The sequence below is a fragment of the Lampris incognitus genome, chromosome 8 (genome assembly GCF_029633865.1).
Source record: "Lampris incognitus isolate fLamInc1 chromosome 8, fLamInc1.hap2, whole genome shotgun sequence".
Taxonomy (NCBI): domain Eukaryota; kingdom Metazoa; phylum Chordata; class Actinopteri; order Lampriformes; family Lampridae; genus Lampris; species Lampris incognitus.
In genome coordinates, this window is record NC_079218.1 from 50,123,591 (window position 1) to 50,138,412 (window position 14,822).

At 47.7% G+C, this 14,822-nt stretch overlaps 1 protein-coding gene across 1 annotated transcript; it reads left to right on the forward strand.

The window, feature by feature from the left end:
* Nucleotides 1-569: 569 nt before the first annotated feature.
* On the forward strand, nt 570-13,887 carry spns3 (SPNS lysolipid transporter 3, sphingosine-1-phosphate (putative)). The gene is made up of 15 exons (XM_056285051.1): nt 570-843; nt 2,538-2,768; nt 3,591-3,677; nt 5,230-5,477; nt 5,589-5,654; nt 6,135-6,271; nt 7,025-7,176; nt 7,316-7,382; nt 7,512-7,657; nt 7,774-7,926; nt 8,022-8,211; nt 12,094-12,159; nt 12,255-12,353; nt 12,503-12,674; nt 13,762-13,887. The coding sequence occupies exons 4-15, from the start codon at nt 5,252-5,254 to the stop codon at nt 13,794-13,796; spliced, it is 1,509 nt and encodes a 502-aa protein (XP_056141026.1). The 5' UTR covers nt 570-843; nt 2,538-2,768; nt 3,591-3,677; nt 5,230-5,251; the 3' UTR covers nt 13,797-13,887.
* Nucleotides 13,888-14,822: the final 935 nt, after the last annotated feature.

A 14,822-nucleotide genomic window follows, 5' to 3' on the forward strand; every position in this document is an offset into this window, starting at 1 on the left:
GCCCCCAGCCACGAGTCGCATATGCAGAATATGCTTCTGATTATGCATAATATGCTTCTATCTGATATTTCACATTAGGTGCTGTTCATTTAAATCAATAATGTATATTTTTCTTAACTCTCATATTGACAGTTTTCAACTAGGCTATGCAGTACACTACAACAGCATCATAGAATTCCCCAAATTCAGTCATGGCTTTTGGTTTATGTGTGCCACCCCAAGATTTTCAGTGGCCCCATTTGGCCCCCCCTATGGAACATTTCTGGGGGCGCCACTGGCTGGTACCCGTGGAGACAGAATATAATCTCTGTTTTAAACAGATAAAAGCAGAGAGACAGGAGACGTTAGTGTTTGCGTCAATCAGGCTGTTCTCTGTCTTTATTAAACATTTTTGTTTAATAAATATAAACAACCGTTTATGATTATAATGGAACCAGCCTACTGATTTAAAACAACATCAACACTCAATAATAGAAGAATTGCAGGTACGTAACCACCAGCAAATGCTTTAAATCCACATTCTCAGTTCAGACACAGAACCACCACAAATCAGCCTTCTGAACGTGGCTGTTGGGAATCAATCAAGTGTAAATAGAGGTTTGACCATTTGCCCCTGTTGTACTTTGGGCTTGCCTGTCCGAATGAGGTTTATAAGAGTTTCTGCTTTTTCAGCAGGTATTGCGATTGCTCCACAGAGGAGAGTGACAAGGAGTGGGATCACTTTCTCTGGTTGTCCCAGGGTCACTTCCTCGATTACGTTGAACCCCAGCAGTGGGCGTTCAATAGTGAAGCTGCTCACAAGGAAAGGGGCACTGATAGACATGTTGGGGTCCTCGTTTCCAGGTAAGTTTCCAGTGATAGGGACCAACAGTGGAAAATAAGTTATGTTATATACACCTGGAAAACGTAATGTATAAATGTTAAAAAAAAACAAAGTTGTTTGAATGTTTATTAGCTTACATGTCATCAGATTCAGTTGAGTAACCTTTATTTACACTTGACTGACTCACAACAGCCACGTTCAGAAGGCTGATTTGTGGTGGTACTATGTCTGAACTGAGAATGTGAATTTAAAGCATTTGCCTGTGGTTACGTACCCCCAATTTTCCCTTACAGGTACCGGCTGGTACCCATGGAGACAGAATATAATCTGTTTTAAACAGATAAAAGTAGAGAGACAGGAGATGTTAGTGTTTGAGTCAATCAGGCTGTCCTCTGTCTGCAGAACTGGCCTGGCTGGCCCAACTTTACGACCTAGCGCTGCCGTTTACTCAGAGCTCCCCATTGTGGCGGGCGTAGGAAGAATAGTTTCACAGTTGTACAGTGGATCCGGTGCACACAAACATCACTAATTTTAAACACAATATGTGACCATACATTTGTGTGTGTCGCACTAACATGCGTGTCTTTTTGATGGTGGGAGGGAGTGGAGCACCCGGAAAAAACCCCACCGCAGACATGGGGAGAACATGTAAACTCCACACAGAAGGTGACCTGGGATGTCCCCCGAGGTTCGAACCCAGGACCTTCTTGCTGTGAGGCGGCAGCGCTAACCACTGGGCCACGGTACCGCCCTTAAAAAAGTCAGACACAATGTGGCAGATGGTGCCACACTGCCACTAGTATCTAAATTGGGCAATTAGAGGTTTGAAGTGTTTGACAAATATACTGTGGCGACTCCTACTGGAGTGTTCCTGCTGGGAGTCAGGGGGTTCATTTGCATATTACCCACGATGCAACCGGAGAGTGTTAATGTTGTGGGATATTGAACATGTTAAAAACGGGCGTATCTGTTACAGATAGCGGGGATGTTGTGGAAGGTAGTGGGGACGTTATTAGAGAAGTTGTATTAGACAGCATGCCATTTCCCAGCATGAGTGTGAAGAGTAGGCAAATAGGTAAGCTCAGTTCTGTGGCCAAGAAAATAAGATAAGCTGAGCCCAATACAAACTTGTGTCTGTTATCACTGGCTTGTCTTACGGTCATTAAAAGCTTGCTGGTTACCTCAGAAAGGTTGGCTGAGGAGTCTATTATTTGACCACGTCACAATACCTTTGTGTGTGATGGTTCCTTTGCATCCTCTATTGGTCATTTACCACATTCTCTGCATTGCAAGTGTCTACAGAATTAAATAAATGGAACGATAATGCTAAGGCCATGCTTCGCCAACATATTTTATATATTCTGAAGTCACCTTTAACCTTTCAATGCAAGATCAAGTGTGGCGTTGACTTGGCACCCTTCCTGAACTGCTGCCATTCATATCTAGTCTTGGATGATATTTTAACCTGTTCGCTATCTGTTTAACGCTGAAAGAAGGTCAAATCAGTTCATCTAGATACAACCAGATGAATTGATTCAACTTTCTTACCTGGATTATTGAGCATTCATCATGACTATCTGTTTAAAGAGTACTACTGCTGGTAATGACGTGAAAATCACAATGACAAATATTTTTTTCAATATTTTTTTGTTGTTGTTTTGATTCAAGGATGAAAATCCATATTGTATTCATACTAACTGTGTATGACCGCCAGACCCTGATGGCCTGTCCAGAGTGTCTCCCCGTCGCCCCGCCTGACTGCTGGGATAGGCTCCGGCATCCTGCGACCCACATTTGGATAAGCAGCTTGGATAATGGATGGATGGATGGATGGATGCATATGTTTTTTGTTAGTGTATTGTGAGCTGTGAAAACTCTTCAGAGGTGGAAGTGTATGTCTGCGTCAACTTCTTTTCACATGAAGTCACCTCAACTTCCCCTGCAAGTATATAACCACATACTATATGCACTCTTTAAAGCATGACCACAAATACCAGACAGTTTTAGTGAATTTGCTAACATCTACCGGTTGAACACCATGTAAAGGTTAAACTCATGGCAGGCTGGTCTTGGTACTCGGTGATGTTAGCGTAGCAGGATAAACACAGCTGCAGATAATAACACTATTAATGGGTCTGCTGGATGGAGGTGTGTGAAAGAAGCTGTATTGACAGTACTACTGACAGTTGTTAGTGCTGGGTCCGTCTGCCTGTTAATGCTGATAGATGTACCGGTACATCCACAGGCACCAAGCACACTGAAATTACTAACTTTGAAAAGAAGCCAGAGGGGGGGTATATTTACCACTCGGTGGCAAAAGTTTTCAGCTTCACTCGGTAGAGATGACTGAAGTAAAAGTCCTTGGTTTGGCAGATGAATATTGCTAAAGTATTCTTATCACACAGTGTAAATGGAAAGGCTTAAGTAATCGTCTTGGATGTTAATGAAGGTAGTATGTCTGAGAACCCAAGAATCCAAGGTTTGCTTTAAACTAAACCTTCTGAAGTTGGGTTTGGTTTTTTTTTTGCCACTGATTAATGTTATTTTCCACATTTTGAGTTAAAACAGAATTTTACGATACAGTCCCATTTGTCAGAAGAAGTCTAGTCAAAACCACAAAAGCAGAAGCTTAGTTCTACAACACATTACATCCCAGTGAGGATGTGTGTGTGACAGCATACGACCAACCCACCGGAGGGCTGGTCTCCCCGCTAACCTAATTTCTTCCATCCCATCAGTGCTGAGGGGACATCTCTATTACGCTCAGCTCGGCTCCGCCAGAAACCCACTCACAACTGCACCATATGGAGTAAGATGAGCAAGACACCGTCTGCAGGACTTCATTAGCTTTTATGTAAGTCTGGATTCAATTACATTTTTAGTTTTAAGAAAGAAAGTTTTTGATGCTATCGTACCAGTACCACAAGGAGGTGAAAACACCACTAACTGCACCAGTGTATGTGTATGTGTATATGTGTGTTATGTTTTTCAAGCTAGCTCCTTGGATTTCAGCAGCTGAAGCTGGAGTAATGGTGTTGTATTTTGCTGTTTTGCTCTAGGAAGAGGTAGCAGATAGAGGAGTTGCTTTACTGTCATTGCAATAACCCGTTAGGCTGGATTAAGGGCACCGGGGTTCAACTGTAAGCGTACAAGTCAACGGCAATCGGATATCCACAGTGATCATGATCATATTAATTTGAAACGCATCGCTGCTAATGTCACCAAATATTCTGAATTTCAGCCATGTGACCTTTTCTTTTATGTCATTACAGAATCTCCGGCTGAAAATAGATTAGAGCCGCTCCGACTTATTTCATGGGCATGATACAAACCACGGTCCCAGTCTTGCGTATCCGTCTTTATGAGGCGATAGTTACTAACTCTTGGGCACAATCGTCGCAGTATTTTGTTGTTGTTTGATTGCTGCACAACCCTTCCTCTTGTTTTCAGACAACCACACTGAGCTACTCTTACACAATTCTGTAACCTTCCCCGTCTCTGAAGTCTCTCCACAAACAAGCTCCCCCTGCCCCCGCCCCCCCCCCCCTTAAAGTAGATTACTTTCTGGCACAGGATCACAAAAGAGTACTCAAGATATATGTGATTGGATGTGCTCCTATCCCGTCATCCCATTCAGCTGATAATGCTACTGCAGTATGGAAACAGTCAGTTGTTGTGAGGAACAATACACTCAGGAGATGAAGGCAAAGGGATGCGCTAATCTGACCTCGAGCGCTGGCGTGACTGTCTCCCGTCCGGCTTCTCTACTATTCCACACGCATAACGCAATCACGGCGCTTACGTTTCATCTTTCACTTCTGTGTTTTCCCCGGCAAACATGCCTCTGACCCTTTTGCGTACTCTCAATGAGAACCGGGTCTTTGCTAGGCGTCTTGGAAAAGGACGACCCTAGAAGTTAGGAGATATAAACCTCGGCGTCCGGGTAGCGTGGCGGTCTACTCCGTCGCCTGCCAACGCGGGGATCGGCGGTTCGCATCCCCGCGTCACCTCCGGCTTGGTCGGGCGTCCCTACGGACACAGTCGGCCGTGTCTGCGGGTGGGAAGCCGGATGTGGGTATGTGTCCTGGTCGCTGCACTGGCGCCTCCTCTGGTCGATCGGGGCGCCTGTTCGGGAGGGAAGGGGGAACCGGGGGGGGGGGGGGGGGGACGGCATGATCCTCCCGTGCGCTACGTCCCCCTGATGAAACTCCTCACTGTCAGGTGAAAAGAAGCGGCTGGCCACTCCACCTGTATCGGGGGAGACGTGTGGTAGTCTGCAGCCCTCCCCGGGTCGGCAGAGGGTGGAGCAGCGACCGGGACGACTCGGAAGAGTGGGGGAATGATAGAAATGGGGGGGGTGGTGGTGGTGGTGGATATATACCCTCTTTAACATAATCTGTTTCCAGGTGAAGAAAAGGCCGCGTGAACATGGAGTCAGACGGACCTGAGACGTCTCACCCCGACGGAGAGGTAACTCATCTGGGTGGGAGCTCCAGATGTGCACCACGCTATGGCTCCTGTGCGGGCAGCCTCTCCTCCGTGGAGCTGACACCGCTGCAGAAGCCCGCCATATCACTGACGCGCTCTTACACAGCCGTCGCTGTGCTCTGCTACGTCAACCTGCTGAACTACATGGATCGATACACAATAGCAGGTTGGGCGATCTCCTCGCAACCCCCTCCAGCGTGCACACAACACACAGTTGTTATCCAGAACCGCAGCTGTCCGTCCTCTCACACAAGTGTTGTGCTGTGTTTCTGTCAAGGTGTCCTTCTCAACATCCAGAAGTTCTTCGATATATATGACAGCACGTCCGGTCTTCTGCAGACAGGTATGACGATGCAAATAAACCCTGATCCCACCCCTGATCCCACCCTCCTTTACAGAGGAAAGGTGTCTGGCCCTGCACTTCAGAAAATCCCACTCCCTTGCCGGGAGTTCCCCACTTGCATTTTGTTGCTGCGTTGTAAGTTTATAGTGAATGCATGACGTGTTACGGCGCATCATACGAGCAGTGGACACAAATGTGTGGCACTTACCGACTCGATGTTATCCCCATCACTGTCTCTGCACTGGTGTGTATTGAAAAAGACATTTTTTAGGTTTTCATTGCTAATTGAAAATACTCTGACATTCCCTGTAATCACCTGATAACCAATAGCCTTCCAGTTATTTCATTTTGGATGGTCATATGACTTGATGATGGAGTCTGCGGCTCATTCGTGGTACGTGAACGAATCAGCTTGACAGTCATGTGACCGGCTGATTCATTACCTGAGGTCTTGGACATGAGATGTTAATGCACTCACAGTTTTCATCTGCAGTTTCTTACTTTTGGCTCCTATCTTTGGTTACCTTGGCGACCGCTATAACCGGAAGTATATCATGATTGGCGGCCTGAGTGTGTGGCTGGTGTCTGCCCTGGGAAGCTCTTTTGTCACTAAACCGGTAAGTAGATTAGAATTCAAAGACAATTTACATGTGCACTGTGCACATTTGTCTGATCTCTGATTTTTGCTCGCTGAAAAAAATCTAAAACGGTGACTTTGAAATATGGCGTGCATGAGAACAATTCATTTCCTCACTATGTGTTACCCCACAGCAAGAAAAAGGAAAGAAGAGATTTTACCATTGGCTGCGACAGTGTTCTGCATGGTGTGCTATGAACGTTTGAACATATATTGAATGAGTAAAGCAATCCGGGGGCGGCACGGTGGAGCAGTGGTTGGCGCGGTCGCCTCACAGCAAGAAGGTCCTGGGTTCGAGCCCCGGGGTAGTCCGCCGGGTCGTCCTCTGTGTGGAGTTTGCATGTTCTCCCCGTGTCTGTGTGGGTTTCCTCCGGGGGCTCCGGTTTCCCCCCACAGTCCAAAGACATGTAGGTCAGGTGACTCGGCCGTACTAAATTGTCCCTAGGTGTGAATGTGTGTTGGCCCTGTGATGGTCTGGCTGCCTGTCCAGGGTGTCTCCCTGCCTGCCGCCCAATGACTGCTGGGACAGGCTCCAGCATCCCCACGACCCCGAGAGCAGGATGAGCAGTTTGGATAATGGATGGATGAATGAATCAATAATCCAATTTGACCTCCGTTGTCAGTGGAGAAACTCCATGTTGTGTACTCGCGCTGTCACTGTTTGCAAGTGTTTCCTTGCTGAGTGATGTCTGTGCTGCGCAGCCCACTAAGTCCAGTTCCCTGCTGTCCCCAGTACTTCTGGGTGCTGGTGTTACTGAGAGCCATTGTCGGGACAGGAGAGGCCAGCTACACCACCATCGCTCCCACCATCATTGGCGACCTCTTTAGCGGGACAAAGAGGACCCTCATGATCGCTGCCTTCTACATCTTCATCCCTGTCGGAAGGTTAAGGCTCTCAATAATGCTCTGCCTTTGTTTATTGAAGTTCTTCGGCATCTCACATTGAAATCAGCATGCCGACAGGGTCATTTTCTGTTCCAACTTGTACATTTGTTGAAGGTAACACTCTTCCATGTATTTTTAGTGGCCTTGGATATATAGCAGGCTCGTCAATAGCCACCTTAACAGGAGACTGGCGTTGGGCTCTTACAGTAAGATGACTTCATTCATGATTTGATAAGTGTAGACCGGTTTCATCACTAAGTACAAGTACACAAGTTTTCCTCGAGCATTATAAGCGATATGATAGATACCGTAACACTGATTTCCTCTGTTGTCAGCTCAATCCCATCCTGGGTGTAGTGGGACTGCTCCTGCTGATCTTCTTCTGCCCTAACCCCCCCAGAGGTGCCGCAGAGACCATGCATGGACAGGGAGTGATGGGGCACAGCTCGTACATGGAGGACGTCAAGTACCTTCTAAAGAAGTAAGTGACGAGATAACAGCTAATAATGCTTTCCAGTCTCCGAAGATACTGAACCACCACGGCGGCAGGACATCATCACTGGGATGCTTTTCCCTTGTGTGTCTTCGGCTCTGCAGCAAGAGTTTTGTGTGGTCGAGCATGGGAGTTACAGCCATGGCCTTCCTAACCGGAGCTCTGGGCTTCTGGACCCCTACCTTCCTGTCCAGAGCTCAGGTCAGTCAGGGAATACAACCGCCCTGCACCGAAGAGCCATGTGATACCTCCGACAGGTAAAACCCTCCCCTCTCACTTGTATGTATCTCCAATTCCTTCATGCGCTTTATATAATTTGAATGATGTCATGTGGCTTTGGCTCCCTGCACAGTTACATCTTTGGGGCGGTGACAGTGGTGACAGGCATTCTTGGAGTGTGTCTTGGAATGACCCTCTCCAGGTGGCTGAGAGACAAACTGCCAAATGCAGACCCCCTCATTTGTGCTGTGGGAATGCTAACATCCTCCCCCTGCCTCTTAATTGCCATGTTTTTGCCATCAACAAGCATCCCAGCTACCTATGTAAGACATACATTCCTTCTGTTTTTATCCTACAAAGATGTAAAAGCTTCTTTTTTTTGTTGCAAAGGAATCGTTTATCTGATTTGCATTAGTCCGTTTGCAAGTTTCATCACTCACAAAGATAAATGTTTGTAAAATGAAGAGGCGTGCTGCCTTGGGTAATGCTGTGAATCCTACTAACTGAAACAGGTGCTAACAATGATTCTGAAAAATGGGAACCATATTGGGGGCGGCACGGTGGCGCAGTGGTTAGCGCGGTCGCCTCACAGCAAGAAGGTCCCGGGTTCGAGCCCCGGGGTAGTCCAACCTTGGGGGTGGTCCTCTGTGTGGAGTTTGTATGTTCTCCCTGTGTCTGCGTGGGTTTCCTCTGGGGGCTCCTGTTTCCTCCCACAGTCCAAAGACATGTAGGTCAGGTGGATCGGCCGTACTAAATTGTCCCTAGTTGTGTGTGTGTGTGTGTGTGTGTGTGTGTGTGTGGGCCCTGTGATGGTCTGGTGGCCTGTCCAGGGTGTCTCCCCACCTGCCGCCCAATGACTGCTGGGATAGGCTCCAGCATTCCCATGACCCTGAGAGCAGGATGAGCAGTTTGGATAATGGATAGATAGATAGATGGATGGATGGATGGGTGGGAAGGAACCATATTGGTTTACAAAATGTTTACTTAAAATCTGAAGACATGAAACTTCCCAGTCCTGAGAAACATGACCAATGGTGCACCAATACAGAAGGATTAAAGCTTTTATTGAGACATGGCTGCAAACAGAGGCTGAAAACAGTACAGCAAGGTGCTGTAGCTAACTGCTCAGTATCATGTCAGCATCATGTCAGTATCATGTCGGTATCATGTCAGTCCATGTCAGCATCATGTCAGCATCATGTCAGCATCATGTCAGTCCATGTCAGCATCATGTCAGCATCATGTCAGTATCACATCAGTATCACGTCAGTATCATGTCAGTATCATGTCAGTATCATGTCGGTATCATGTCAGCATCATGTCAGTCCATGTCAGCATCATGTCAGCATCATGTCAGTATCACATCAGTATCACGTCAGTATCATGTCAGTATCATGTCAGTATCACATCAGTATCATGTCAGTATCACGTCAGTATCATGTCAGTATCATGTCAGTATCACATCAGTATCATGTCAGTATCATGTCAGTATCATGTCAGCATCATGTCAGTATCAGTATATAGGAGGTGGAGCTGGAGGTGGCAGAGTTGAAGATGATAAGATTTTCATTGGGAGTGATGAAGAAGGACAGGATTGGGAACCAGTATATTAGAGGGACAGCTCAGGTTGGACGGTTTGGAGACAAAGCAGGAGAGGCAAGATGGAGATGGTTTGGACATGTGTGGAGGAGAGATGCTGGGTATACTGGGAGAAGGATGCTGAATATGGAGCTGCCAGGGAAGAGGAGAAGAGGAAGGCCAAAGAGGAGGTTTATGGATGTGGTGAGGGAGGACATGCAGGTGGCTGGTGTGACGGAGGAAGACACAGAGGACAGGAAGAGATGGAAACGGATGATCCGCTGTGGCGCCCTCTAACGGGAGCCGCTGAAAGTAGTAGTAGTAGTAGTAGTAGTAGTAGTAGTAGTAGTAGTAGTAGTAGTAGTAGTAGATGTAGATGTATGACTCACCCACATGGACATTCCAGCCTACTTATGAAATTGGAAGTATTGCAGTTTGAAAAGGCTTATCTACGACTGTTTTACTGAACACATGAACAAACCAGCTGGCTTTAGGTTCATGATGGCAGAGATTGCACCTTAAACCTCCTGTTGGTTATGACAAACAGATGTTTGGGAGTGGCGACTGGTTTTGGATCGGCTTGTTCTTCATGGCCCCGTCCTCCTACATGGTACCGTCCTCCTGCAGGAAAAGGCTGGGGGAGTTCAGGGGATATACAGCCAGGAGAGAGATGCTACGTAAATATTCCAAGTTTGATTATTCTTTAGTGGCGCAGTGGAGCAGTGGTCAGCGCGGTCGCCTCACAGCAAGAAGGTCCCGGGTTCGAGCCCCCGGGCAGTCCAGCCTTGGTGGGTCGTCCCGGGTCGTCCTCTGTGTGGAGTTTGCATGTTCTCCCCGTGTCTGTGTGGGTTTCCTCCGGGGGCTCCGGTTTCCTCCCACAGTCCAGAGACATGTAGGTCAGGTGCATCGTGTTGAAGTACGGAGGGGTCCGTGTAGTTCCTCGGTGACCCTAAGCTGCAAAAAACTGGGTTCTGTGTTATTGAGGTCCAGTATTAGAGAAGGTATAAAAGACATCCTTCAGCATCGGTGAATCAGAAGCATAGGTTGTCAGTATGCCTCCTATACCACGTGATGGTGTGTGAAGGTGTTTGGCTGACTGTACAACCACAGGCCCTGAAACAGGCCTTGCGTGGTCCAGGATGTGCTGTGTCCATGGCTGTGCCCGTCACGCGTCAGCAGAGTTGGTCCTGAAAGAAAAAGGGAACACTGTTTTCCAGCTTCCAGTGTGTGTGTGTGTGTGCTGGCTTGTGTCCGGGCCGTCTCGTCGCCCGGTGTCGGTGTGAAGGGACTCAGCATCCATAGGAACCGAGAAAGCATTCCCGGCACCACGCGGTTCATCCAACTTTCTCAGAACCCGTGTGGTGTCTTAGAGGAAAGAGGGGCAAGATAGAGACCCTGATTCTGTAACGTAATCAATGGCCTTCATCATCATCAGCGGTCAGGGTCGAGTATGACCGTCCTCCCTCTGGGTCCCCCTGGGTCCGCCGGTGGGTGTAGAGGCCGGCGGCTGATGCGCCTGCAGCCACCACACGGTCCGTGGCAGGGGGTGGCCAGAGTCCAGTGGCACGGAGAACCGAGACGATTGGGGACCGCCCTCCGTTACAGCCTTCATCCACCTCCACTGCCGTTGTGACCTGGGGACACCAGTTCTGCTTTAGAGGTCTTTGTTGGGTCGCACTTCGTCTGGAACCTCCCCCTCGACCTGTCCCCCTTCGGTGACCCTACCAGGAGCCGAGCTCCGGACAGCGCAGCTCTTGGGATCATTGGTACACGCGAGCTTCTCCACCACGGCAAGGTGGAGATCCAGGAGAAGAGTATTTGGATGCTGGCAATATGACTGTTTCAATGCCATTGATAATGAACCTTCCCAGTGGGTTGTTAATGTCCAAGTGGACCTTGGACAACAAGTAGGTGGCGAGTCAGGGGGTAACTGGTGGTTGTTGGGTATGTTTGGGTTGTTAACCAGTGCAGTATCCACTAGTTCTCTAAGTTTCTTCTTTATCTGTCCCAAAAGGATGGAGATGAGATGGCCATAGATGGTCAGTTACTCAGTGGTATTGAAACCGTAGCACCACCACATTGTTGTCGTTGCGTAGCCACAGAACGTTCTGTCTTCATCCTTGGATATGTTGTCCGCATTATGTGTAACTTTCTCACGTGTGTAGTTACGTCTGCATAGAGATCTCAGTAGTCCTGCAGAAGGGGTCTGGATCAGAAGTCCAGAAGTCCTGTGGGGTCTGGGACGACTTGGTCTGGAGTAAACAGATGAGTGATAATGAGAGACAGGTGGACCCGGCGTGTCTCCGGTTGTGTCCATGTGGAGGCCCGTGTCGAGCCGAGTAGAGCAGGAATCCATTTTGTTTTTTATGGAAGGTCATCAGAGAGACCGTCCCCCCGTTCCTCTAATGAATGTACAGCTCTGTCTTTTGTTTTCATCAGGCGTCTTATGACCTGACAAGACCCTTTGGTTTGTACGCCGCGATCCGGCTGTGTCTTCTGTTATGCAATGAAATGTTGTGCATAATTCCTGTAAGCATTTGTGAGCCCTTATTTTTTTGCTGTGAACTTTTGTAATTTGTACACCACAAAACCAGATCATTCAACGCCCTAACCATGTCTCGTTTTAGGTGTTCATTGCTGTTGGAGAGACGCTCTTATCTCTGAACTGGCCCATATTGGCGGATATTCTCTTGGTGAGTGTGATTCTTGTATTGGGAAATAGGAAACACCGCAAGTCTGTTGAAACCTGGGGTAACTCGGTGGCTCTGCGACGTCTTGTGTCCTGCAGTATGTCGTCGTACCAAACCGAAGGGCCACCGCCGAGGCTCTGCAGATTACCGTCTGCCATCTTCTGGGCGACGCAGGGAGTCCTTACCTAATAGGAGCGGTGAGAATAAGATGAACCTCCCCAGACCTCTTCATCAAGCATGCCCTGTATTTTAGCCAGGAATTGTTGCGGCGAGGTATGGCAAGTTCTGTGTAACGGCAGACACACGCCGCCATTAACCACTTCACCACGTTTCTGCTGCCCTTCAGATCTCGGATACTTTAAGGAAATACAACGCGGACACCCATATATGGAGCTTCCACAGCCTACAGTACAGCCTCCTGCTCTGTCCATTTATCGGGGTCCTGGGTGGGCTGTTCTTCCTCATGACCACTCTCCACATCACCAAGGACAGGAGGGAAGCTCAGCTGCTGGTGGAAGGTAGCTGCAAAATCGCCACATTTTTCATAGGTTTTGTTTTACACACACACAGACACACACACAGTAGCGTAGAGGCTAGCACTCCTAGCAAGAAGGTCCTGGCTTCCCATGTCCTCCACCTTCTGCCGAGTCGCCTCGACTCAGGTGAACTGAAGACTTGGGGTCGTGTGAGTGGTTGTGTGTGGGGGAGTGGTGGCCTGGCCAGACCGTCTCCCTGACCTGCCTCCAGTGCATACTGGATATAGACTCCAGCACCTCATGACCCTAAATTGAATTAAGGGGGTGTAGAGGACGAATGCATGAGACAGAACATTGAGATGAAGATGGGATAGTCCTTCCCAGTACCATTAATACCATCCTGTAACTCCCTTATCAGCTTCACACCCTTGATGAGGATGCCGGAAGGAAAAAGTTGTTTTGAGCGTGATCAAATTTGTATGTTTGAGTGCTTTGTGTGTGTGTGTGTGTTTATGTAAGCGTGCATGCACCGTGCACAGTAGTAAGGGACCGGTAAGAAACTGAAAGCCCTCATATGGTACGCAGTAACACTGATGTGTGTCCAGACATCGTGATACTTGCTCAAGGCCGCTCCTGAACAATAGTCCTTTATGGGCCCTCTCTTTCTGCTTAGCCAATCCAGTGTGCTTCCTGTCACACCGTGCCTCTTGTCACACAGCCCGCAAGAAAATCCACTTATCAGCATCATTCCCCGCTAATCTAGTTGGCCAGGAATGGAAGGTGGAGAGACAGAGGCAACACAAGATAGTGAAAGATGGCATTGTTCTTCTTTACTTGTATCTGAGCTGACCACATTCTCCCCAGGCTGTTGGCTTGTGTTTATCAGTTCAGTAGGCAGCTAAACGACATAACAGTGCAGAGCGGGACTTCCCTCCCGCTGGCGGGCTCTTCTATGTCGTTCTGCACCCCAGCAACGCATGTTTCACTGCGGGCGAAGACCGACACAACATGCTGCTTGTTGGACTTTCAAGAGCTCCTGCTGTGCTATGTCAGTGTGTGTGTGTGTGTGTGTGTGTGTGTGTGTGTGTGTGAGTGCACGCATGCTCATGTACGAGTTTTTGTGTTCCAGGCGCTCCTCCATCCCAGCCGGTTTCTGAGTCCTGAGTCGTACCTCTGAGCCAAGCACTCTGGCGAAGCTGGAATCTCACAGTCTGCGCTGTGTTCAGAAAACCACTTGGTGGATTATTCAGCTAAGAGATGATACAGTACTACTACTAGTACTACTACTAGTAGTACTGTATCATCTCTGAATTGTTGAGATTATTATAAGTATTATTATATTTTCATAATTATTGCATTAATATACTAATTAATTATATTATTCATTATAATTGTATTATTATAATTTATATTAATTATTGTATTATAATTATTATGATAATTATATTATTTTTCGTTATTATAATTGTATTCTAGTGATTATTATAATAATAATGATTGAGAGATGATACAGTACAGCATGGAGAAATGTGTTCTCAACAAACACCTCTTAGCTTCTGGGTCCCATGTTGTAGGTAGGCAGGGTGAAATAACGCAGGGTTAGAAGTAAACATAACCATCTCCACAAGCAGTCCAGAAATAATCAGGTTTTGGGGGGGGGGGGGTTTGCCTTTCAAAAAAAAAAAGTACAAAATTATGAAAAAGTTGCTGCCGGACGGACAGCCGTGACGTCAGGACCACCATGCCTCGGGATGGCTCGTAGGTGGCAACATTTCATTTCTTAACACCAGGTGGCGTGGTAGATTAAGGCAGCGTGAGGGTTCAAATATCTGACAAGTTAATTGATGTCTTTCTCTTTTTTGTACTCCTACGCAAGTAAATTCCCAGAGAAAACTTGTTTTATTTCCTCTTTTGCAGGGTTGTAGTTGGGAAGCAGGATTCGTATTGTTCTGTTTGTCTTCACACTTTGCTCGTTTTTGAGAAGCTGTATGTATAAAACGACTGTTCAGACACCTTCTAGCCAGTCTACCTTTCATGCCATTAGGCAGAAGAAATCTACACTTGTTTCTGATGGGAGGAGATGCACTTTCTCCTGTCGCGTACTAACCTTGTGCCTGAACCTCGTGCAGGCGGGGGCCCCGCCGCAGGGCCACGCCGCCGCCGCCGCGGCGCATTAGGCCGCTGCATGCA